The following is a 23159-nucleotide window of genomic DNA, read 5'->3' as shown; positions in this document are numbered from 1 at the left end:
AGCTTTTACAGAGCTAAGAGGGTCCAGATAAGATGGAACCTTCCCTTTGTCGCTGACTCTCCCCCCGCTCCGACCGCCATCCAAAACATTTTGTTTTTCAACGACTAACATTTTCCAGTCGCCCGGTCCTCTTCCTTCCCAATTTCTTCTTTTTTTTTTTTTTTTTTTTTTAACTTGCAAGCAGCCAGGCAGCAAATCAGGCAGGCAGCCAGCAGATGTGGCAAGGCCCTTGTGTGCAGGACTGCAGCGCTCAGAGAGGATGTGTTTCACCAGTAAAGAATTTGGTCAGAACGAACTCCAACTGAACGGGACTTACTGGTCCCATTAACGACAAATCACACTCCTTTATGGACATTACGGTTCGGTGTTGCAGCTGCAGAAGGGTCGTGTCAGGAGTCTAATGTAGCTGCACCGACACGAGTGTACATGTTCACTGTGCATATAATGAATGTATTATATCCAAGACAATTATATTTCTATATTTCTAACTCAGATATTAGGCTATAGACTTAACCGGCCCAAGAAAGCCAGGTCGGCTGAGGCAGCGGTCACTTTTAAATCCCTTCTGTAAATGCAGTCCTTGTTTCTGGTGCTTTTATTGTGAATCACTTTTAATGTGGATTTTAAAGAGAGCTCTATAAATCTCTCAGCCACATGTAAACAGGTGGTTGTTGTATGAAAACCAAGTTATGACCTCAGTTTTAATGGCAAACAAAACACATTTTCATGGTTTAAAAATAACATTTTTGAACTAGAAAATTGTTCTTCCAGCGTTTCTAATGGATTTCTGGCAGGCTGCAGTCTGCCCCGGCCCCGGACACTTACCAACACTTACTGTGAGCGGCGCTGATTACATCCTAGGGTACCGACCGGAGCGCCAATGACTCAAAACTGCCTTCCAACAAGCCGATTGTTCTTTCCAGAAGAAAACACCGAGTTAAAATGCTCTCAAATTTGTGAACTACTCATAAACTTGTTGCGTTTCTCTGCAGGAAAACAAGACGCGCTGCACGCTCTCTGGACTGCCACACTGCTAAAAAAAAAAAAAAAAAAAAAAATCTGAAGCTCATCTGCTAAACATTTTGGACTTCGGGTCAATCATTTCCATTGCAATAAACTTCTCGGTGAGTTTATCAACATGGTCGCGCGATGTGTTTACTGGCTCCTCTGCGTTTCTCTGACACATCTTGAAGTGGATCTGCCGGTCCACTCTGCCCTCAGAAACCATGTTGTTTTATACTGCATTTTTATTACATCTGTCTGTCTTCCAGCAGCCTTCTAAATATAGTCATCCCCCCCCCCCCCAAAAAAAAGAGCCGAAACACTAAGTCCTTACTAATTAGAGCCTTCTCTTCAGTCTGAGGCTGCTCCAGTAAGAGCAGGTTTATGGGCAGCGCTGCTCAGCCTCAGTCTCTTCTGCTGCAGCTCGCAGGCCCGAACATCAGATTTTTACTGGCAGCTGCTGCATGGCACCGCTAATGATGCTCACTGTACGTCTCCTCCTGAATCTAGTCGAAACGCAGGCTTTTTTTTTTTTTATTATTACACCAGAAATGCTTGCATGAGTGTCCTACTTCAACAAGCATTTAAAGGACTTTGGGACTAATATCCGTACATGAATTATGCAGGAACCCATGCATTTTTAAGCATCTATGTGCGCCAGCTTCTATGATTCACTACATTTCGTAGCTTGGAGACAACACAATGCTGTCCGCTGAGTCGTGACAACACCAGTTATCTGACATTAGATGACATGGAGGGGCTGATTTTATTCCGGCTGCATGCCTCCCGTACGGTAAATAATAACTGGCAGGTGTCTGCGTGGGAGCCTGCGTGCCGGTTTTTCCGACCTTGCCGGGCCCCTGGTTTTCATTTCAACGTCGGCGGTGATGGAATTTCTAAAAAGGCTATCTCCACCGGTTCATTCAATAATATATGAAGCGATGGCATCATCCTGACACCCTACACCGTCCTCTCTCCAGGTCCGGCTATTAGCCGAAGTCACGAGCGGAGAGCTGGAGAGAGGCAGGCAAAATGGAGCGACGCTGGGGAGGTGGAAGCTGTGATGAATAATTTAACGTGAATCCAGCGTAGTTTTGAAAGAATTCTCCCCGTCAGTCCTGCAGCCTCGCTCAGTGACTCTCAGTGTGTACAGCGCTGTGGGCTGGAGAGGAGAGCGGCGCTTTAAATAGCCTGTTGACTTGAGATTTCCAGTCGAAGCTCCACGGGGAGTCTGAGGATGGTGCCTTACTTCTTCGTGCTCCTCTGCTGGCCGACTCTGCCTCTACAAGGTAAAGGCTCACTGCACTTTGGCTCGCTCGAACAACAAAGAACGACGAGTCGGAGACAAGCTGGGGCGAGTCGACTTTTCTCTTTATCACAAACTGCTGTCATTATTATGTCAAATCGCTCAGTGCAGCCAGAGGGAGGGCCGTAAAAAGTTTGATCCATCAAACGGGCCAGAGGCAGATAATCTACGAGTGTGTTTAATTATGTGTTGTTCATCCTCCAGAGCTGACGCAGTCCATTCCCAGCAGTCTGTGAGGTCTTGTGAAACTTATCTGAAGACACCAACTAATAAACATCTGTCGGAGCTGAGCTGTTTTTGTCGCCCCGAAGAAAACAACGCAAGAGCTTTCCTTCTCCCTCTGCAGTGACAGTAACTGAGTCCGGCTGTCTTGTGTTACAGGTCTGGAGATACTTGACCCGGAGGAAGTGGAGTACATTCGCTCCAACGCTACAGCGGCAGTGGGAGGCTCAGTCACTTTGGACTGCGGCTCCACCGTGCCCACCATCTTCATCTGGGGCTTCACCAAACCGGGAACTGAGAATAACGTAGCCGTGGCTTACAACTACGGACAAGGCCCGAAGGTCCAGTCTCAGTCCGGCAGTCTGGGACGGATGCGGGTTCTCGTCAACACCTCCGCGTTGGTCATAGAGGAGCTTCAGGGGGACGCTGAGGGGATGTACACCTGCCAGGCTCTGTACGACACGGACGAAGGCGCCAGGGTGACGTTCTACTTCACCCGGCTGGACGTGGAGGACGACTGATGAGAACTTTGAGCGTCGTCACGTCAGAAGTGTGCTGCATTCATGTCTGCTTTTAAGACTCATGACCACTGTGTGCTTCCTCAATCCATCTGCTGTAATGAGTTCTGAAAACAAACTTATCTCTAGTGGTATTTAGTCAGGAGGTCGAAAAAACACTCTGACCTTTTGGCACCAACAAAGGAGGTGTGTTTTCTGACAACACGAACGGCGCTTACGTACGTAACGTTAACCAAGGATAATGTTGTGAAATGGTCACAGTTTGGTTTGGACCAGGCGCAAAATGACTGGATAAACCAGCATAGACCAGCACCAAAACCAGCATATGTTGGGTTTTGATGCTGGGGTTTTGGTTTGTCTGAAACCATGACCGTTCACCAAACCTGAACAAGTCATTTTACACCTCATCCAAACCAAAGTGTGACCATTTCACAACATTATCTAGGTTAACGTTACGTACGTAAGCGCCGTTCATGTTGTCAGAAAACACACCTCCTTTGTTGGTGTTGAGTTTGAAAGATGGCGGTGCACAACTAAAAGAAACTACTGAGTTGCATTGCGGGAATTGGAGTATCTAAAAACCGTCTGCTGCATTGTTTTTGATCGTTTATTTTCCAATCTGTCCTTCCTCTGTTGGGTGTCCAATGGAAATCTGTTGGAGAAGCTCAGTGTGTCTTTGGAGACAAAGTCCTTGTGGCTCCTGATCATCATCAATCCTCAATGCGTTCAGTTAAATCAGAAGTACTTTCCATCAGACAAAAACAAAGTCACACTGTGGACTGTCAGTGGAGTAACGGAGGGACTGTTTCTGTGCAGGCACCTTGCCGAACACTTTCTAAAGGTAATTTAAATTCCACTCGCCTCCATCGCGTTGAGCTGGAGGCAGAAATCTGAGGTCACGGGTCAGACAAAACCTGGACTAATAAACCCTGAAACTACCAGGCTGAATACCACCAGAGTTAAGTGGGAAAATATGTTTTTTTTTGTCATTTGTGTGAGCAGACTTTTTAGCACTCGGCCGGCCTCGTGATACACACTGAAAACACTTTGATCAGTCACAGGCTGCTATTGTGTCCTGCCATCTTTGTAGCCGTATAAACTTACGAAGCGTGACACCGTGTAGACCTGAGGTTGTGGTTTCCATTTCAGATACTTGCCCAGCGTTGCATTGTGTTGATCATTAAAGCCATCTGGGCAGAGGGTTCATTAGGAGAGACCCTTTCCTTGTTTGTTTTTCTTGACATGTATTGTTCATTACTGTTCCTGCTTAATTCTAACGACCCCCCCCCCCCCCCCCCCCCCTGCTGTTGTTTTCTTTCTTTAAGTGCGTCAGACTGCGCTCGTTATTTCACCACCGTGTGTGTTGTCACTTTGGACGGACTGAGAGGCTGTGACGCGTCGCTCCAGGCTGCAAACTCTCATTCCTGAATAATTTCTGGGGGAACATTTTAGCTCCTTTGAACTGACAGGTACCTCGACAGAAATCCATGCACATACAACAACTGTGCTCTTTAATATTTCATCCATATAAAAAAAAAAACAAAAAAAAAAAACAGTAGTCTAATCTGTGCAAGGATATTCTGGAGTTTGTCGGACTACGTAGCTGATTTCTCTCTCAGCAAGTGTGGCTCCAGGAAATGTCTCGACTCGTGCGAGTACAGATAATTTTATTCTGAAAGTTTGGTTCCTGTCAACAGGTCGTGTTGACGGAGGAGAAAAGTGGGAGCGGTTAACTGGACGCAGCTGGGAAAAAAGACGAGACAGCGTTTCTGGTTTTTCCTCCCGATCATTTCCAACAGGTGCAGTCGACAAATATTGCGGTTACATCGGCTGAAAGTTGGCCGGGCGACATCCCCAAAGCATCAAGACTCGATAACAAATAAATAGCGGATATCCTCGACGGGGGAATTTAGAGATTATTAGTCATGTGAGCTCATCGTTTGCAGCGACTCACTGGAATGCCACTGGAGTTCCTCCGACCGCAACATGCTTCGCTTGTGGTTTGTGACATCTCAAGGATGAAACCTGCCCGGGGCCGAATCGAGAGGCGAAGTTAACAACACACTGCCCGATTCATAAGAATTGCATTCATTCAGGGTGCGCTGGAGAGGGGAGCGAGAGGAAGAATGGTGGGCGGAGGGGAGAGGGACCGGCGTTAACAGGTCGGCTCTGCAGCAAGGGGCAGAAATTCCAGGGCGGACAATGAGCTTTCTTGTTCCCATGGGCTCCTTAATGAAGGGGTGTAGCTGCGTGGGTAGAGGGTGCAGGGCAGGGCTGAGGGAGAGTGCCGACTGATAGACGTGGGAGATGGAGAAGCAGCTCATTTGGAGACAACCCTGCCCTTATCTTCTCCTCATCAGCCCAGCCTGCATCTGTCAGCATCCCCGCTCCCTCCCCGGACCCCGTTTCTCCTTCGTTTCCAGCTTCATTTCCTACCCATTGTTTTCTTCTTTTCTCTTCCCGGTGGCGGCAGGAGGATCATCATAATGAGCTCTTGAATGAGCTACTGCATGAAAGGAAACTTAAAGGAAAAGCTCATCCAAAAAACCAAAAAAATCCAGTCATTATCTACTCGCCCACACGCTGATTGAAAGTTGGAGAGAAGTTTTGTTGTCTACGTAACATTTCTAGAGCTTCACGACAAGAGAGCGGTGCAGCGATCTCCGGAACAACTGAAGTAGACGGGGACTTGTTTTAAAAATGTAAAAGACAAAAAGATAAAATGGTTCCATACAACTCAACAAGCTCTTTGTTTGGGACAATGTTGCAAAACTGTTTTTCCTCCAGAAACGTATTGTAGACTCCAAAACTTCACCCAATCAGCCTGGATACGAGTAGATAATGAGTGACCTGTTCCTTTAATAAGACCGTGCCAGTTCCTCCAATCATTCTCAGTCGGTCATTCTTTTCCCCACCTCAGGAGCAAAGATCAAATCAGTGTACATCTTAATGCTAAAAAAGAAACAATGCTGAGAAACTAAGTTAGGCTATTCCTGGGAAAGAGGCAGAGCTGAGTTGGAAGTCAAGTCAACTGAACGAACGCCGCCGGTCTCCTCATCGAGACTAAAAATAACAGCCGGAAGAGGCAGTGCCACGCCTCAGCAGCAGGCGAGTAAATCCGGGTGCCAGGAATATCCCGTATACCATCAGAGGGAGGAGAGATGCCAGGCGAGCCGGGGCCTGAGGACTGGCAGCCGACTCTGGCAGAAACACAGGCAGACAGGCACCAGGCATGGAAAGCACAGTGAAGCACAGCCAGCTCTGTCATCTGCCCGCTGCCGTCCTATCAACTCCAATCAGCCAGCGCACCACGGAGATTATTTTAAAACCAATGAAGGGGTTTAAATCTTCAGAAAACGGGTTTGGCTGAAACCTGAGAGGAGTTTAATCCAACTGTTTTATGAATGAGATCTCAGCAGGACGCTCACACATCAGGGCCGCAGAATCCCTCGACTTCGCTCGTCCTGCTTCTAACACGCCGCTGTCGGCTTTGTCTTCGCAGCGAGATATTAAAGCCGCACCAGACAACTTTTGCATGTTTGCAGCTTACAGCTGGCAGCTCAGCCCTCGGTTCCCAGAAATCGTGGAATGTAATGTCATTAAACTGGAACAGATGGCCACTTCTGCCAACCTTCCAAATTTGCGATCGTTTAAAGGTCCAGTGTGTCGGATTTATTGGGATCTATTGGCAGAGATGGAACATAATGTTCATAACTATGTTTTCATAAGTGAATAATCACCTGAAACTAAGACTTGTTGTGTTTTTGTTGCCTTACAATGACCGTTTTATATCTACAGAGGGAGCAGGTCCTCCATGCTGCACCACCGTGTTTCTACAGCTACCGTAGCCCAGAGGGGACAAACCAAACCGCCACTTTTTTTAGTGGATACCGTAGAGGAGGGGGAGGGGATCGCGGCGTTCAGTTGGATATGAACGATGAATTTGCAAACCTCACTGCTCGGTGCCTTCAAAGATAAGATGATAAGAAAGATGTTCTGGATGGAGAAAGTTTTCGTTGAAGGTGAGTGAATTTGGAGTTTGAGAAATATTTTCCTCCAACTGAGTCTGACTGAGGTGGAGTGGAAATTGTGCTTATACTACTTAAAGTAGCTCAGAAGCCTCGTGTCACTTCATAAAACCAAATCGCTTGAGCTCTTGATAATTCATACACTTCATAAATGGAAGTTAAAGTTAATTTAACTCTGTGATGGTACAACGAAATGAAAAACATCTGCTTGAAAAGGGGTCAAGTTATTCAGCATTTGGGTGAACTGACCCTTTAATCTGAGGACAACCACATTGATGAGGGAGGATTAAGTTTTTCTTACGGGTCAAACATTTCGATTATCGTTAAATCTGAGTCTATAAAACATCAAAAAAAACAATCAAAATGCTCAAAATGTCGTCTTCAAGTTGGGTTTTGAGATTCTTCATTTACTGTCATACGTGAACCAGCAAATGCTTAATTAGAGGATTAATTGATTATGTGTTCACTGTTTCAGCTCTTTTTATAACACAGTTTGGTTTTTAGATTTAAAGTGACTTTCCCTTGTTGGCCGCAGATTCTCCTGGTCACATAAACCTCCATCTGTTTAAGCATTTCAGTTTTCAGTTTAAACATGCAGAGATCCGTGCTCGAGTGCTGCCCACGCTTAACAATTCTGTTTTAATGTAACTTACTCCACTTCTCTAACAGATTGGGGCCAGTAGGTCAGCGGGGCTCTCGAAGGCAACAGTGCATTTTGCGTAAAGTGATGAGCTATCAAGGATTCAGTGAAGCAAAGAGCAGCAGCCTTAATCTGAACAGTGAAGGGAGTGTTCACCCCCGTTCAGGGGTCAGTGCAGTGGAACAGCCCATCACAGCGCCACATCAAAGACCTGCCAGAAATATCGATGGGTTTGGACCGAGGCCGGGAAACTCTCGACGGCAATCATTCACCGGGCGCTGCGCGTGAAGCACAGGGAGGAAAAGAAATAGAAAATAGCTTGTTGTTTACTCTTCCATATCTTCTCTTTATATTATTACAAAACTTTACACGGACATTTGCTAATCTCCACGCTCGAGTGGAACACAGACACAGAAACAACAAAAAATAAAAAGTATTTCTCATCCAAAAAGGCATAAATAATATAAAAGACAAACTTTTTTTCCTTTAAAACAGATACATTCATATGAAATAATATTTTACTACTACAAAAAATAAATAAGTCATCTAAAGAGTTTTTTTGATCTTTTTATAAGAGTTTTCCCTCCAGTGGGACACAGTTTCAGCCTCTGAGCAAACGTTTCCTCGGCGCTTTGCGTTTCTCTACATCTGGCTTTCATCTCAGTCTCTTGTAGTCGCTCTCTTTTTTTTTTTTTTCCCACGTCGCTCCTCTCAGCTCGGTCGATCCAAACGTTTGTGTCCTCGTCACCGTAACGTGCAGTGTCTCTGACTATCCCGTCGCGGGTCCTCTTCCGTCCTCTCGTCCGGTCTCTCTTTGCTGGCTTTCCGTGAACTCTCCACACAGCGGGAGAGTCTGTTTGTGTGTGGGCTGCGTTCAGACCTCCTGTGGGCTGGGCTGGATCAGCTCTCCTGCCAGGCTGCTGCTGGAGATCCACCCAGGCTTTTCGTCACAGTCCAAGTCTGGCAGGCCGAGACTCTCCCAGCACACCACAGGCCCCTCCGTGTCCACCAACTCCAGCTCCTCCTCGGCTGCACAGAGGGAGACGCAGAGAGTCTTTGGTTTATACTCCATATTAAAAAAGACAAGAACAGATTCTGGAAAGGCCCACAGTGCAATTTGTGGTGACGCTGCATAGCTCGTCTGCAAACAACATGAGGCTCGGTAATTTTATAAAAACTTACTGGTAGGGCACAAAGGAAGAAGAAATTGTCAGAGTTCGATTTCACAATAGTTCTGAGCCATGAGGGTCTGGATGTAAATGTTTTCACTTAATGCCTGAGAATTTGTTTTGTAGCTCTGATGTCCTCAAGGAATTGTTTTGACTTTTTTTTTGGATTTGTTTGTCCAGAGTCAGATGAGAAGATTTCACTTGCTACAGTAAATTTAAAGCTTTAGCCACGAGAAGGCTAGCTTAGCTTAGCACAGAGACTAGAAACAGTCCGAAGCAGCTAGCTGTGTGAAAATAAAGTTATTACTAAATTTTATCATATTTGTGTAATCTGGACTAAAAACAATGTTTAAAAATGACACGTTGAAGTTTTCAGGGGTGTATGACAGACTTGTTCTTGGTCGGGAGAAGTGACTTCCTGGAGTCTCGGCTGGTTTGCTATCAACCTCGGGGTGATGACAAGACGTCGAATAGATATTTGTGCTCCGTAAGACAGCTGGAATCCAACCATGCTCGACTTTACTTCCCTGCTCTTTTTAACAAATAAATAAGTGAGTCACTGGAACAAAGGGACATGATGTTTTTACACCAAGACCGAAAGTAAAGCGCTTGCCGAATTTACAGAAAGACACAAATATTTGAGTAAACTTTGTGAAACAGCTCACAAAATTGTGTGACTTTATAAGGGAGCGTGGGGATATTGTGGTTATTAGGTCAACAGTGTGTTCACAAAGATCTGTTGCAGACGTTGGCTGGTTAAAAGCCAATTCTGCCTTGTTTCTTGGAGGTTGTCAGCCGAGTACGCAGTCCTAACGTGGCCCAGAACACGAGTGTGTACACACTGCTAAAAGAACCGGGTCACACTGCGGCCCTGACTGCCTTCAATGTCGTCTGAGTGATTGGATCTCAAATGTGTCATCGCACCTGTACCGAGAGGTGTCACCTTGTGATTCAATCACTCAGGATGGATGTTAATACGTAAGTCTGAACAGGGCCTTACAGTCTTTATGCTACGCTAAGCTAACTGCTAGCTCACTCTAGCATCTCGTCTTTCAGAGACGAGAGTGGTATCAATCTTTCTCATATGACTCTCGACAAGAAAAGCAAATAAGCAAACTTCCCAAAATACCGAACTATGTCTGTGACCGTCTTAAGCTTAAAATTACAATGTGCCACAATGTTGTTGATGACTCGTATATTCATATAGATTGATGGAGACGCCTTTGGCCTGTCTGATGTAATTATGTTAATCTGTCTTGTTTCTATAGTTATCATGAAACGCTTTTCTGGTCGCAAGCCAACATTCAGAGATGCTTCGACCACCACGAAACATGAGCATGGATCAGGTTCGATCTAGTCTGTTTTCTATCACACTCTAGAAACTCAAGATTCAACTTGTTGGCGTTTCAATTGAATGATTATTAGTTGAAGGATGCAGAAGAATCTAATGCTTTCTCCAATATCTACTGATTCTGTAGAACAGGGAGAGAGAGAGAGGAGGAGGAGAAAACCAGTTGGAAAAATATTGTGGGCATTTAGAATAAAAATGTGTCTCACCAGTGTTGTCTGCCGGACAGTTTTCATTGTTCCCCACCAGACAGCAGGAATGCTGCGAGGGCGAGGAGTCGTTGTGCTCGTCTGGCTGGTACCCTGCGTCGGCCCCCTGGTCGCCAGAGTGCATCTGGCTGTCGGGGCCGTGGCACTGCGACGAAACCTGGCCCAGAGGCAACATCTCCAACCCGTCCTGCTGGCACGGCGCCACGCGATGCATTAGTGGCAGAGTGCCGCTGGAGAAAGTGCCATTGGTCTTGTTGTAACATCTGCTCAGAGCGACAGAGGGAGACGGAAAGAAGAGCGGGACATGATCGTTTATAAGACGCCCGTGTTTGCCGAGTGCTCACCCACTGACGGCTCTCAGTGGATCTTCCTCTCTCTGCAGATATCTGTGGGTTTTCCCTCCAGACACAGAAACCCTCTTGTGTGTTAATACCCTGAACAGCTCACCAAACAATGACAGCTCTCACACAGCTGCAAAACGCATTTTCCTCAGTTAAAAAAACCGGAGATTAAAGGTCCGCACTCTCTGCCGCTAAATGACTGTGACACACTGTGGTTTCACTCTCCAGTGGAGTTCTCCACCGTAGACACGCAGCGAGCTTCTCCGTGCTTCCCTGAACTCAGCCGGCCTCCATCGGTACGCGATTGGATCGTGGCCACGCCCCCTCTTTTCCCAGCAGCCGGAGGTAAATAAACACAGGGCTCATTAGGTCTGCTGGCTGGGTGCACACAGGGTAAACTGTGATGCTGGGGACCCTTAAGTACATAAACAGGACTAGCAGGAGGGGAACTGTGTGTGTGTGTGTGTGTGTGTGTGTGTGTGTGCTTGTGTGTGTGTGTTTTGCTCAGCAGCATCTCACAGAAAATGTCAGCACTGTGTGTTTCCTTTCCGTCTTCACAAGGCTTTTCAGTCTTTTCTCTTATTTTCACCCCATTTTTTTTTTTTTAAGGAGCAGTGTGTGTGTGTGTGTGTGTGACTTTCATCATGATTTTACGTTCCCACACAACTTAAAGTCGTTGTGCTTCCTGCTAATGACACTAATGACTGTAGTTTGCAGTAAACGCTGTGCTCTTGTGACGAACGGCTCAGATAATCGAGCCGCGGAGTGCAAAGAATAACTTCAAATAAGCACAGGGGATAAATTAAACTGCATAATGTAATTACATTCAAATCTCATTTCTTGGCCAGATTTCTTTCCTGGTTACACCCATTTTTATTGAAACATTTTTAAATGGAATAAGTTACAAAATGAAGTAGAGGTTGGCGATCTGGTGAACAGAAATAATGTGTCTCAGATGTCCACAACAAAGTAAAAGATCAAATTAGAATAAGACTTCTTCCCTCACCTGTTATTGTTGCAGAGGTTCTGACAGCTCATGCAGTCGGACGACTCCGTCTGAGGGAGAGCTGTGTACATGCCTCCACCCTGACGAGAGAACACAAACACGAATCAGACAAACTCAATTTACTCCTGCTGATGTCAACTCTGCAGTGTTTGTGCTTCAGCGCTCACGTTGTGGTGGTGGTGAGGGTGCGAGTGCTCGCAGTCCCGGGTGCTGTGCGGCAGGGTGCCATCGTGGCCGTGCGGGTGTCCCGGCGAGAACAGGCCCCCGGTGCCGTTGAGCAGCGCCAAGCCGTTGGGGAGTTTGTGGTGGAGGTGATGGCACCCCTGGGGTAAGATGGGGCCGCTGTGCCCGTAGCCGCCGTGGACGCCTCCGTTGATGCGGCCGGAGCCGGGCAGCGTGGTGTACTCGAGAACATGGCCGTTCATCTCTGCCGGCTGGTACAGGTACCCAGGAGGGTCATATTCTACGGCAGAGAGGAGAACGGTGAGGACAGAAGGAGAAGCCGGTTTGGAAGTCTGATCTTGTCGATTAAATGGAACAATTCGTCCCAACAAGAGAAAGAGACTAAGGTGAAAATCGACATCTGTCCATAGTCATGTGAAAATATATATTTTGGCCATTGTGATTCATCTAAAAACACAGATACTAATGGATACTAATAGGAAGCACTTCTGAAACTGGTATCGGTATAAGAAACTCTGTAACTCAGCTCTACTTTTCAGTTCACTCTGCAGTTGGTAAACTCCAGAAAGTTCGCACCTGTGACTCAATCTTAGCTTTCCCCCAAAAAATCTTTAAGCTGCAAAACCACAACTATTAACAGATCCTTAAAGTCTGGTAAAGAGTCCATCCAACAATGACAAACACTTTTACAAGCGCTGTGGGATCAATATATCCACAATGAACACTTAGAAAACGCTTCACAGGCTGTCCTGGTGCCAAACATCTCCAAATATGAGACAAACTAATGAGGAGTTAACTCTTCGCGTGCGTTATGCTACATTTGGCTTTTGAGTCTGAACTCACTGTGCATGTTGTTCTGCTGGCGATTCCTCCACAGACACATGGCGATAAAAGCCAGCAGGATGAGCACCATCACCCCCAGAATACAGCCCACGATCAGGTACAGCAGTCCTCCAGGTGGGCTGGGCGGCTCCGGCATGTGGGGGCCAGGTGGGGTGATGGGGTGCTGGCTGGGCGACCCCGGGGCCTGGCGGGCTGCAACAGAGACGGAGAGGAGGGGGCGTGAGGAACAGCTTTTTACCCGCTAGCAGCAAGGAAAAAAAATAACACAGCACCGAAGTACAAAATGCAAACCATTGTTGTCAGCCTCGTAAAACTCGGCGCTTTACGTTGTGTAATTATGGCGATCAGACCCGCCATTAAAGCTGCAGCCTTCGCAGAAACATGCCTGGACCGCTTGGAGGTTTTGTCAACGCGTGAGTGGTTTCTTTGTGCTTTCCTCACCTCTGGTCTCACAGATCATGACGTTGCTGTATTCGCTCTCTCCCCCGTCGTTGAAGCACTGCATCTTGATATCGTAGGAGGTCTCGGGCTGGAGGTGACCGATCATGTGCCAGTGTTTTACTCCTGAGAAGGAGAGAAAGAGGAGGGGGGAAAAAAAAAGAAGACCGAAAGTAAGAAATCACTTCCTCCGAGAGCCGGTGTTGACTCAGATTTCTCCAGATCCTGTGCAAACTCACTTCTCCTCCTTCTCCTCGTGTCTCACACTTCCATGGAGGTCATGTTTCTTTCATGCTCCCTCACTCATTCACCCCCTTCCTCCTCCTCCTCCTCCTCCTCCTCCTCCCCACCCGCCCGTCTCTCTTACTCCGTCAGTCCCACGAGGGCTCAGACAGTTGCTTTACTCTAGACGAGCTCCATATATGGCAGCTTCATGTTTGTCCTGGCTTGCCTCCAGTATTCACACACACACTCCGCCGCCGCCGCCGCCGCCGCCGCCACACACAATCACACCGCTACGTGCTCTGGAATCAAAGATGAGGCGGAGATCTACAACATGGAAATGCTACATTTCCAACAAATGAGGCTGGAAAAAAAAAAAAAAAAAAAAAAAGGCGGCTGTTCTCGCTGCGTTTTGTTCGATATCAGGTAGAATTAATCGCTGCACATGTGCTTCCTTTTGCCCCGATGTAGATCTGAACTGCTGCGAGAGGGAACAGTAAACAAAGCTACACCCTGCTGTACTTAACTTATTGGGACTGACAAGGATAAAGCAAGCACCAAAAACAAAAACACCAAAGCAAATGCATCAGTTTGCGTCTTTGCACATCCGGTTCCCTCGCCTCTGGTTAACACGAGCTCAAGAGATATTCCTGTTTTCTTCCATGACATTCTGCACGCTTGAGCAATTTAAAGCGGGCCAACTGAATGCGAGCTATTCTAGTTCATTGACTGTTTTTTCAGTCCTTCATGGAGATGTAGAAGCAGATAGAAATGGTGCCAGCCTTTTATTTTCCAGGAAGATTTCAAACACAAAACAGCACAGTGAAAGTGAATTTTACAGGGAACCGACTGCATGTTGATGGTGTCATTATTCTGTAGCCTGTGCACTGTGCAATCAATATTAACTTTACAGTGATACGTTAAATCACAAAACTGGTCTTTTGCCAGTTATACATCATCTGATATCAAGTGGAAGCAAGTCATAAATACATCTTTTTATGCTCTCCGTGTACCCGCTCGACACACGTTTGTCCCTGACGGCGAGGACTTAGTGGAAATCTCGACGGTCAGACGTGAGAGAGCTGGGCGGATAGTGAGAGAGAGAGAGGACGTCCCTCCTTCTCTTCCTGCAACAGGCTCCCCTGTTAGCATTCCACCCAGCAACCTGAGCCCCTCTCCTCTGGCCCGGCTCATATTTCAGCTCTGGCAACCATTTATTAAAAACAGATTTCAGAAAGCCCTGCTGCCCAGCGACGGCATTCCCTATAAATCAAGCGGCAGAAATGCCCCCTCTTCACTCCGACCCCGCCGCCGACACCGAGTATCCGTTACCCTCCCGACTGTCGGCAAACATCCACACACTCAATCTGCAGTGGAAACACGCGCACGCAAACACCAATATTAGCATTTCCACTCACCTTCCACCACATCTCGTTTGTAGTCGCTGTCATTGTCGCTGTCCGTGGGCCGGTAGTAGATGTAGAAGCCCTGGATGGGAGTGTTGTTGTTACTCGAGGGACTATACTGCACGGGGGGGGAATTGGAAAAAAAAAGATTACGTTTAGGCTGCAGCAATCTCCTCGGCAATTATTACACAAAAGAGAGGAAATTTTCCAGCAACTAATGGCCGGGCTTGTTATCAGCAGATGTACACGACTGGAAGCAAGACGGCGATTGCGCTGTCCGTCTTGAAGTTCAGGAAATAATGAGAGTGACTGAGGTTAGGTAAATGCGGGGGAACTATCTGCATCCATCTCGCTGTGAGCAGGAGAAAAACCCGCTTTGAAGAGAGCGGAATCAAAAAACGCAGACGGACAGGACCTCTTAATCTCTGTTAGAGCGGAGCTGTAATCAGCACAGCGGGTCAATTAAAGGCCTGATTGAGTCTCAAGATGCTCGAGAACCCACCGGCAGCTTGAACACAGGTGAAGCAGAGGAGAAAAGCCACTTCATCACCCCCCGAGTTAATTCGTCATGGCGGGTGGAAGTTAAATAAACATGATAATAAGATTTGGGTAGGCAGGCCTGTGGTTGATGGCATTTAAACTCCAAAAAAGCCAAAGGTTTGCCGGTTCTGGCTTCTTAAATCTACAGATGTGCTGCTTTTCTTTGTCGTTCATGACAGTAAATGAGGAATCTTTGGGTTTTGGACTTTGGGTTGGACAAAAGATGCAACATGTGATGAGCATGACTTCTGTTTTTGGACATTTTTATAGACTAAATCAGCAGATTAATCGATAGAAAAGTGTCTGTAATAATCAATAACCTGTGGACGGGCAACCAAAAACAATTTGAGGCTCCCATCATAGTCGAGGAAGTAAGAAAATGGTCCACTGGTCTTCTGGATGTCGCGTGTCAGTGTGCACTCACCGTCCAGCGCAGCATGATCTGCGTGTCGCTGATGGCGTCCGTGGAGGAGATGTGCGGTCCGACCACGGGGCGGTCTGCGATCCGCGGGCTGGCCTGTGGCACCTGGTACAGCTTGGAGGGGATGCTGTGAGGACTCTCGCCGTACATGTTCATGGCCACGACGCGGAACTTGTAGGTGGAGCCTGACAGAGAGACGCAGTGTTATAGACGAGTGGCGTTCACATCCTGTGATGTCTAACAATGAATCACATCCAGCTTTGTGTTCTGCCGCCTGATTAATTTGAGTCTGAAGTGTAAAAAGAAGGCGGAAATTAATTAATTGGAGTTGGCAAAAACATTGTTAGTATTTAAATATTATATTATAATGTTTCTACTGTTTTGTTCTTGTGAGGTAAAAACGCTCTTTAAACAGCACGGCAGTCTGAACGACACTTTGTGCAGAAACAAGGTGTTTGAGGGAACTTTGGATCCCGGTACGACACAACACGCTCCTCCATTTTATCCCTGTAAGGAAAAAGCATCCCAGCTTTATTCTATCTGAGGTGTTTCTTCTGTTATCTGCTCTGTTCAAATGTTGTGATACGGTGAAAAAAAAAAACCCAAGCTGCAAAACTGATATTATCGTTGTGCTATAAACCAACGATGGCGTGCTTTAAACACGTTGGCCCAGTATTTGTCTGCGACTAATAAATAAACTGAAAAGGTCAAACACTTCAGCAGCACTCGCACTACAAGTGCTTCTGGAGACGTCTCCCTCCTCCGTGCACCTTGGCAGGACGTGAAGTTACGGCAGAAAAATCCCAGTTCTGCTTCTACTGGTGAATAAACTTAAAGCGAAACTCTCGCCAAAATGCAACCGAGGCTTTTTTTGTGAATGTATATGAGTCAAACCTTGGTGTAAAAGCATAATTACGACTAAAGAGGCACTTTTAAGGTTTACCGTAGTTTTGTTTTCGGGTCAAACTCATTTTCAATGGGAGTGCTACGGGCACCTTTACGATAGCATCAAAATCTCCATTTTTAAAACAGTAAGAAGACTCGACACAACATGAAACTTTGCTCGTAGTATCACCAGGGTCTCTACACATGAACACGAGCATTGAGAACATTGTTTGTGTACACAGAGTTTACTGAAAAGATGGTTTTTGAACAACTCATGTTAGCAGATGTTTGTTCTGCTAGCTGCCAACATGGCAGCTGAGAAGTATTGATCTCAGGATGTGACGCAACCTGGAGGACAGTTAAGGTGGAACGCTCCTAAAGCTTAGTTCCATATAAATCGACGGATAATTCGTTGTTTTGTTGTTTTTGAAAAACAATATTGACCTTGAAGTTGAAAAAGGAGCCTCATATAAGAAGCAATACTAAAATAAAAAGCCGGAGAAGTCACGCGAGATGTTACGTCACATTCTGAGATCGAAACTTCTCGACTGGCAGGATGACGGATAGCGGAACAAGCTACTGCTAACGTGAGTTCAAAAACTTTCTTTTTAGTAAACTCTGTGTACACAAACAATGTTCTCAATGCTCGTGTTCATGTGTAGAGACCCTGGTGATACTACGAGTAAAGTTTCATGTTGTGTCGAGACTTCTTACTGTTTTAAAAATAGAGATTTTGATGCTATCGCTAAAGTGCCCGTAGCACTCCCATTGAAAATGAGTTTGACCCGAAAACAAGAATACGGTAAATCTTAAAAGTGTCTCTTTTGGCGTAATTATGCTTTTATATGAAGGTTTGACTCATATACATTCACAAAAAAAAGCCTAGGTTGCATTTTGCCGAGAGTTTTGCTTTAAATACGGTTCATAAAGCAGATTAAGATTGAAATCGAAACATTTCTCAATCTTTCTCCTGAAGCCTTTATCATCACGTCTAGTCTGCAGGACTCCCTTTTTACCCACAGCCATCAATTCAGCAATCAGCCATCATGAATGACTGTGTAGGTGATGGATTCAGGATGATTGATCAAAATCTAGTTAGAAAAATAAAGATAGGACAGCAATCTGTCTTTTTTCCCCATTTTTTCTTACTAATGAAAGAATGAAGAAACCCTCGTCTGTGCAGAGGAATCATGTCGTGCTTCACTGGACCGCAGAGAAAAAGTTCTGAACGTCGTGAAATCTCACCAGGCTCCAGATTGCGAACCTCCACCGACAGCTTGAGAGGTGAGATGTTATCCGCAGCTACAACCCACTCTGCGCTGCGGCCGCGCCGGTACTCCACTCGGAAAGCCGTGATCGGCGACCCGCCGTTGGCTCTCGGGATCCAGGTGACGTACACCGAACTCTCAGTCGCCATGGAGATGGTGGGCCGATCAGGTGCCTCGGGCACTGGGACAGAAACAAGTGAGGAATACGTCTTTTGAGTCGAGCAGAGAAACAGAGAGCTGACGAACCATCGTCACTGCAGCTCACATAAAGGATGGAGCGAGTTCACACAAAAAGCAAAAAAAGAAAGAAGGAATTCACATCACGGTTGAAGCGGCATGCCGTGGAGGAACGTGTACTTACTGCCTGGGCTCTGAGCCACAATGTTAGAGAGAGAGAGAGAGAGAAGGAGAGAGGGTTAGTGAAAATGTGAGTTTCAGCAAAGTCGGCCTGCTTGAAATGTGAATCAAACACACACACACACACACACACACACACAGATCCACACACTGAGATGTGAGGCTATCTCACAGCTTACAGCATTCCTCATCCAAAGAGTCATTACAGGGTGTCAACTATCGTCTCACTGTTTGTACTTCAAGCCAGAAAGAAACAAAGCAGACCACATCTGAACAAGAAGCTCTGAGATCTACTCAACACAGCCCGGTCGTGAACTCCACCGTAACCATCTCCACGACAGAAAAGCCCCGCGATTTCCTCAGAAACATCCCCACAGCGGTCGTCTGCACAGAGTCCAGCAGCTGCAGCGAACGCCGCGGGACTCGGCAGGCGGCCGGCGAGCGCGTCTGCTACACTCACCTCTGTCGTGTATGACGACACCAAAGTGCGTGTTGGGGGTTTTGTCCTCTGGAGCTTTGGGGGGAGCGGAGATGACAGGAGGCTTGGAGGGATTCTTGTTGGAGGTGGGGCTCTTCTCTGAAGCAGGAAGAAAAAAAAGGAAAAGCAGGGGATAAGAAAAACAAGGCCCGACAGGTCTTCAGGGCTATCAGTTCCACAGAAAGCAGCTCCGGATGTTGGCTCGGGAATCTAAAGTCCCTCCTGGTTTTTCCGGAGCTGTTCGGGTTTTTTATCAGGGCGAGGTTTCAGGTTTCCACTTGACGACTCTGCAGTTATCAGGGTCTTCAAGGTTTTTAATTACACACACACTTGGTGGCGTTTTTGAATTGAACATTTCTCCATCCGGAATAATATTTCTGACCTCGTTTTGAAACGGGCAACGTGAACAGGAATATACTTTTATATACGATTTGGACAAAAACCTTCATGGACACAGAGGACGGATGAAATATCTCTTTGGAGTTTGGAGCCTCATCTGGACATCAAGAGCATGTTTTTTTTTTTTGGGTCCAGGATCATTTTGCAACAGAACCACCCTTGGGATACAATCATATGCGAGGTTTTGGCAGAGTCAGACATTTTCTGACCAGGGAACATTTTGTCAACCCTGCTGCGGTCGAGCATTTATTGTTAGCTTTTTGGAAGAGCTGCGGTCGTTCTTATTTTTATTTGTCTCAAAAAAACAGACAAAACATGCTCAGAGTGATCATTATGAGTGTATTTAGGATTATAATTGGACAATGAGGTGGAAGATATTTAAAGGAATAATCTTCCCTGTAGAGGAAGGTATTCTTATTATATAATTGTAATCATCCAGTAGTTATTTAGTAATGAGGCATCATCGTTTTATGTTTTGGAGTATTTGCAGATCCCGAGCCGGTCTCATCTGCTTCTGCTTCAGTCATTAAGCTTCCTCATCCCACACAAACTGAAGCAATTTAAATCTGCGAAGGTGCTCGAGCCAAAAAAAAAAAAATTGGTTGAAAATAATTCTCTTTCCAGAAATCACAAACATAATTTGATTATTTGTGTTTATTCTGAATGTAGAGACACTAAATATTACCGCAGGAAAAAAATAACAAAAAAAACTGGAAGAAGCATATTTTTCTTCCACCGCAAACTCAAAGAAAGTCTGATTTCGCTGGAGACAAAGAAAGAGGCGTGTTCCTGCTTCAAATGATTTAAAAGTTAACTGCTAATAACAGTTTAACGGAGTGTTTTTTCCTGCGGTTTGGACTGACCCTTGCCGGTGCGGAAGGTGAGCATGGCTGGCTGGCCCTCGCCCGCTGAACTTCGAGCCACCATCAGCACCTCGTAGAGACTGGAGGACTCCAGCTCCGACAGCCGCAGGGTCTTCTCGCTGCCAGGGACGCGGACTGTGTGCCAGCTCCCCACCACTGTTCCCATTTCGTCGACCTGACACGCACGCAGACAGATGGCCACACACACACACACACACACACACACAGACAAATACAAACAGCATGACTAAAAATGACAGGGAGAAAAACAGAATCATCTGTCTGTCTGCAATCCTTTATAGTTGGGTCTGTTTCCGAGCCTGACTCACGGCCTCAGAAACAATCCCTGTGAGATCCCTGTCACAATTTCCAGCTCCGGCAGAGCTGCGTCCCGCTGCCAACAGAGTCTTAACTAGTATCGCTGCGGTTTTATAGTCGGAGTGAGCTTATTACTGAGGCAAGCGCAGGAAAATGACCCAAGCGTTCAGGTCCTGGCCTTACCCCTTTTTTTTATTTTATGACAAACCACATTTGCCCATTTTCAGTTAGCTTGGGGCAAAAACGCTCCAGGGAGAGGTCATGTGTTTGCAGCAAAACTAAAAAACCAGACTTTAAGTTTCAGTGTTAAGAAAGGAGTGAAACGTGGCAGCGTGTATTTTCACCACACCTTGCGGTATTTGACAAAGTAGGCGTTGATCGGACTGCCTCCGTCGCGCCCCGCCCTCCACTCCAGGTCGTACAGATCGGGCTTGTGAGTCTGAGGCGGGCTGATGATGATCGGCGCCTCCGGAGTGGGACGATCTCCCGCTCGATCAGCCGGCTGGTTGATGGCGTCGCCGTCCTCTTCGGTCAGGAAGCGCTTGTGGCCCTCGTCGCTCTGCATGGGGTGGAGCGACGGCGAAGCCTCCAGCAGGACACCGGCGGTGGAGCCCAGGTGAGCATCTGTCACGGAGAAAATCTCATATTTATTTTCTGGATTTATCAATCAGTTGTCTGTTCTATAAAATGTGAGAAAGTCCATCGTGACATCCTCCCATAGTCGTGTTTTGACCGTTCCATTTAGTCTTATAAAGAGGTTAAAAAAACCCGGAAATATTCACATTTGAAAAGATGGAATTTGAGATTTGAGACCTGAGTTTTGCTGTTGTTTTGGTCACCAGTGAACTGAGAAAGCTCAGCATAATGAAAGCTGAGGCAACGGCCACAATCGCAGCCAGTCAGCGGCTGACGGAGTTGGCCCTGCATGTCCACAGACGACAACCAGCGCTGGAAAGTTTCACATTTTTGGACCGAGCCTTTGAATCTACATAAAATAACAAGAAAAACCTGGAGCTCTGCAGCACCACATAATCATTCTTTGTTTGTTTGGTTTTTTTTCATTAAATCTTCGCCCGAGCCAGAGCGGTCCACCTGGACAAATCCTGCACGCTGGGAGCCTTATTACGGCTGACACCAGTTTGGCAGAGCCGGGGGTGGAATTTTTCACAGACGTTTGGAGGACGCCGAGCTCAGCCCACAAGAGGAGGAGACCGCGCCGCACCGAGCCACACCGCTGAGGTCAAAGAGCACCGTAATTAAATATTAAAACCCAAACAAGTGAGTAAGGAGGTCAAAGCTGCGAGGTTCGCCACAGAGGCACGCTGCAGGTCCTGGGTCCAGTTTCTGGCTGTTTTGTGCGCGCCACTGGTTCACTTTGTAAAACAAACAGGCCCGGAGCTGGTAACACTAGACCTGATCCTGGGACCGCGGCCAGCTGCCACACATTCCACACGCCAACCATTAAAATACCGGAGAGAATCAGACCCCAGCACCACATCCAGTCCTACACACTCTCCGCTCGGCCCGACCGCAGCCGGGCTCCTCCTCCACCACACCGATTCAGGAGGAGGCAATTAAGGCCACGGCGCCCTCTCCATCCTGACGGAGGGGAGTGACCTATCATGAGTAAGTGCTACTACACCTGGACAGAGATTGGCTGCCAGGTCCTTCCCAGAAAAAAAAGGTCGGTCCATTAGGGAGGAACACCTGGGAGTGAATGTGAAGGTAAATCACCAGCGGAGACGAGAGAGGCAGAGCTGACTTTATAGACGTCACAGAAACTTCTCTCTGATGAGAGCGAGGCTGAAACTAATGATTATTTTCATTAAAGGAGCATTCACGTATTTAGTTTAGCTGTACGGAGCCATTTTATGTTTCTATGTGGTTCTTTTCTTTGCCATTTTAAAACGAGTCCTGTTCTACTTCTGTTGTTTACAAAAAAGATGCAGCGCTGTTTTGCTGTAAAGCTCCAAAAATGTTTTGCGGATTACAAAACTTCAACCGACTTTCCATCATTTTGGGGCTGCAGGAGATAATGACTGAATCTTTTTGGTTGAACTGTCCCTTTAACTCGAACTTGAAACTAGCGACTAAATGACTCGGGTCAGCTGTCTCATGCTCAGCACTTGTTGTGGCTGCTGGCTTTGACATTTGGGAGCAGCGGGAGCACAGCGGGTGTTGATGGAAATGACAGGAGGCAAGCAGCCAATCACACGACAGAATAAAAAAGACACCACCATCTCCCATGCGGTCCATCCCACTTGGATCAAAGCAGGGCGCTGTCATGGTGATGGAGACAACGATACCAAACAGAAAAAAACAAAACATATTTCGTATCTCCCTCCGTGATGGATTAAAACACCGCACACATCAATGACGCTGTTTACTTTGAGTGCAGTGGGGCGTTCGATACGCTCCCGTTCCTGGTACCCGATCAACAACTGAACACAAGCTGACCTTGGAGTGTTTACCTCTGCCGAACATCTCACCGCTTATCATCTTATCGTCGTCTGCTTTTTTGTGTGGAGCCAGAAGATATTAAATCTCATTCTTCTTCTTCTTCCTGCGCTCGGTGGAAGTGAACTCGCCTGATCCCGTCTGATTTGCACTCCCTGCGTGCCGCGTGTTTCTGAATTAATCATTCTGCAGATAGGAGCAGGGAGAGCTGAGGAATGGGGCCACGGCGTACAGCGGGCCGGGGAGGGGAGAAGAAGAAGAAGAGGGGAGGCTCTGGGGGAGAGCGGTGGAG

At 46.8% G+C, this 23159-nt stretch overlaps 1 protein-coding gene across 1 annotated transcript in view; it reads right to left on the bottom strand.

The window, feature by feature from the left end:
• Positions 1-8041: 8041 nt before the first annotated feature.
• cdon (cell adhesion associated, oncogene regulated) overlaps positions 8042-23159 on the bottom strand; it is a 34415-nt gene continuing 19297 nt past the window's right edge. The window contains exons 8-19 of the mRNA XM_030404066.1: positions 20760-21034; positions 20093-20267; positions 18813-18929; positions 17973-18176; positions 15846-16027; positions 14894-14999; positions 13257-13379; positions 12816-13007; positions 11957-12252; positions 11790-11869; positions 10443-10705; positions 8042-8745 (exon numbers count right to left, since the gene is read on the bottom strand). Of these exons, the coding sequence (XP_030259926.1) occupies positions 8591-8745; positions 10443-10705; positions 11790-11869; positions 11957-12252; positions 12816-13007; positions 13257-13379; positions 14894-14999; positions 15846-16027; positions 17973-18176; positions 18813-18929; positions 20093-20267; positions 20760-21034 (2168 nt within the window). The 3' untranslated portion in view covers positions 8042-8590. The remainder of the gene's footprint in view (positions 8746-10442; positions 10706-11789; positions 11870-11956; positions 12253-12815; positions 13008-13256; positions 13380-14893; positions 15000-15845; positions 16028-17972; positions 18177-18812; positions 18930-20092; positions 20268-20759; positions 21035-23159) is intronic.

The sequence above is a fragment of the Sparus aurata genome, chromosome 2 (assembly GCF_900880675.1).
Source record: "Sparus aurata chromosome 2, fSpaAur1.1, whole genome shotgun sequence".
NCBI classification, from domain to species: domain Eukaryota; kingdom Metazoa; phylum Chordata; class Actinopteri; order Spariformes; family Sparidae; genus Sparus; species Sparus aurata.
This window is presented reverse-complemented; position numbering and strand designations above follow the sequence as displayed.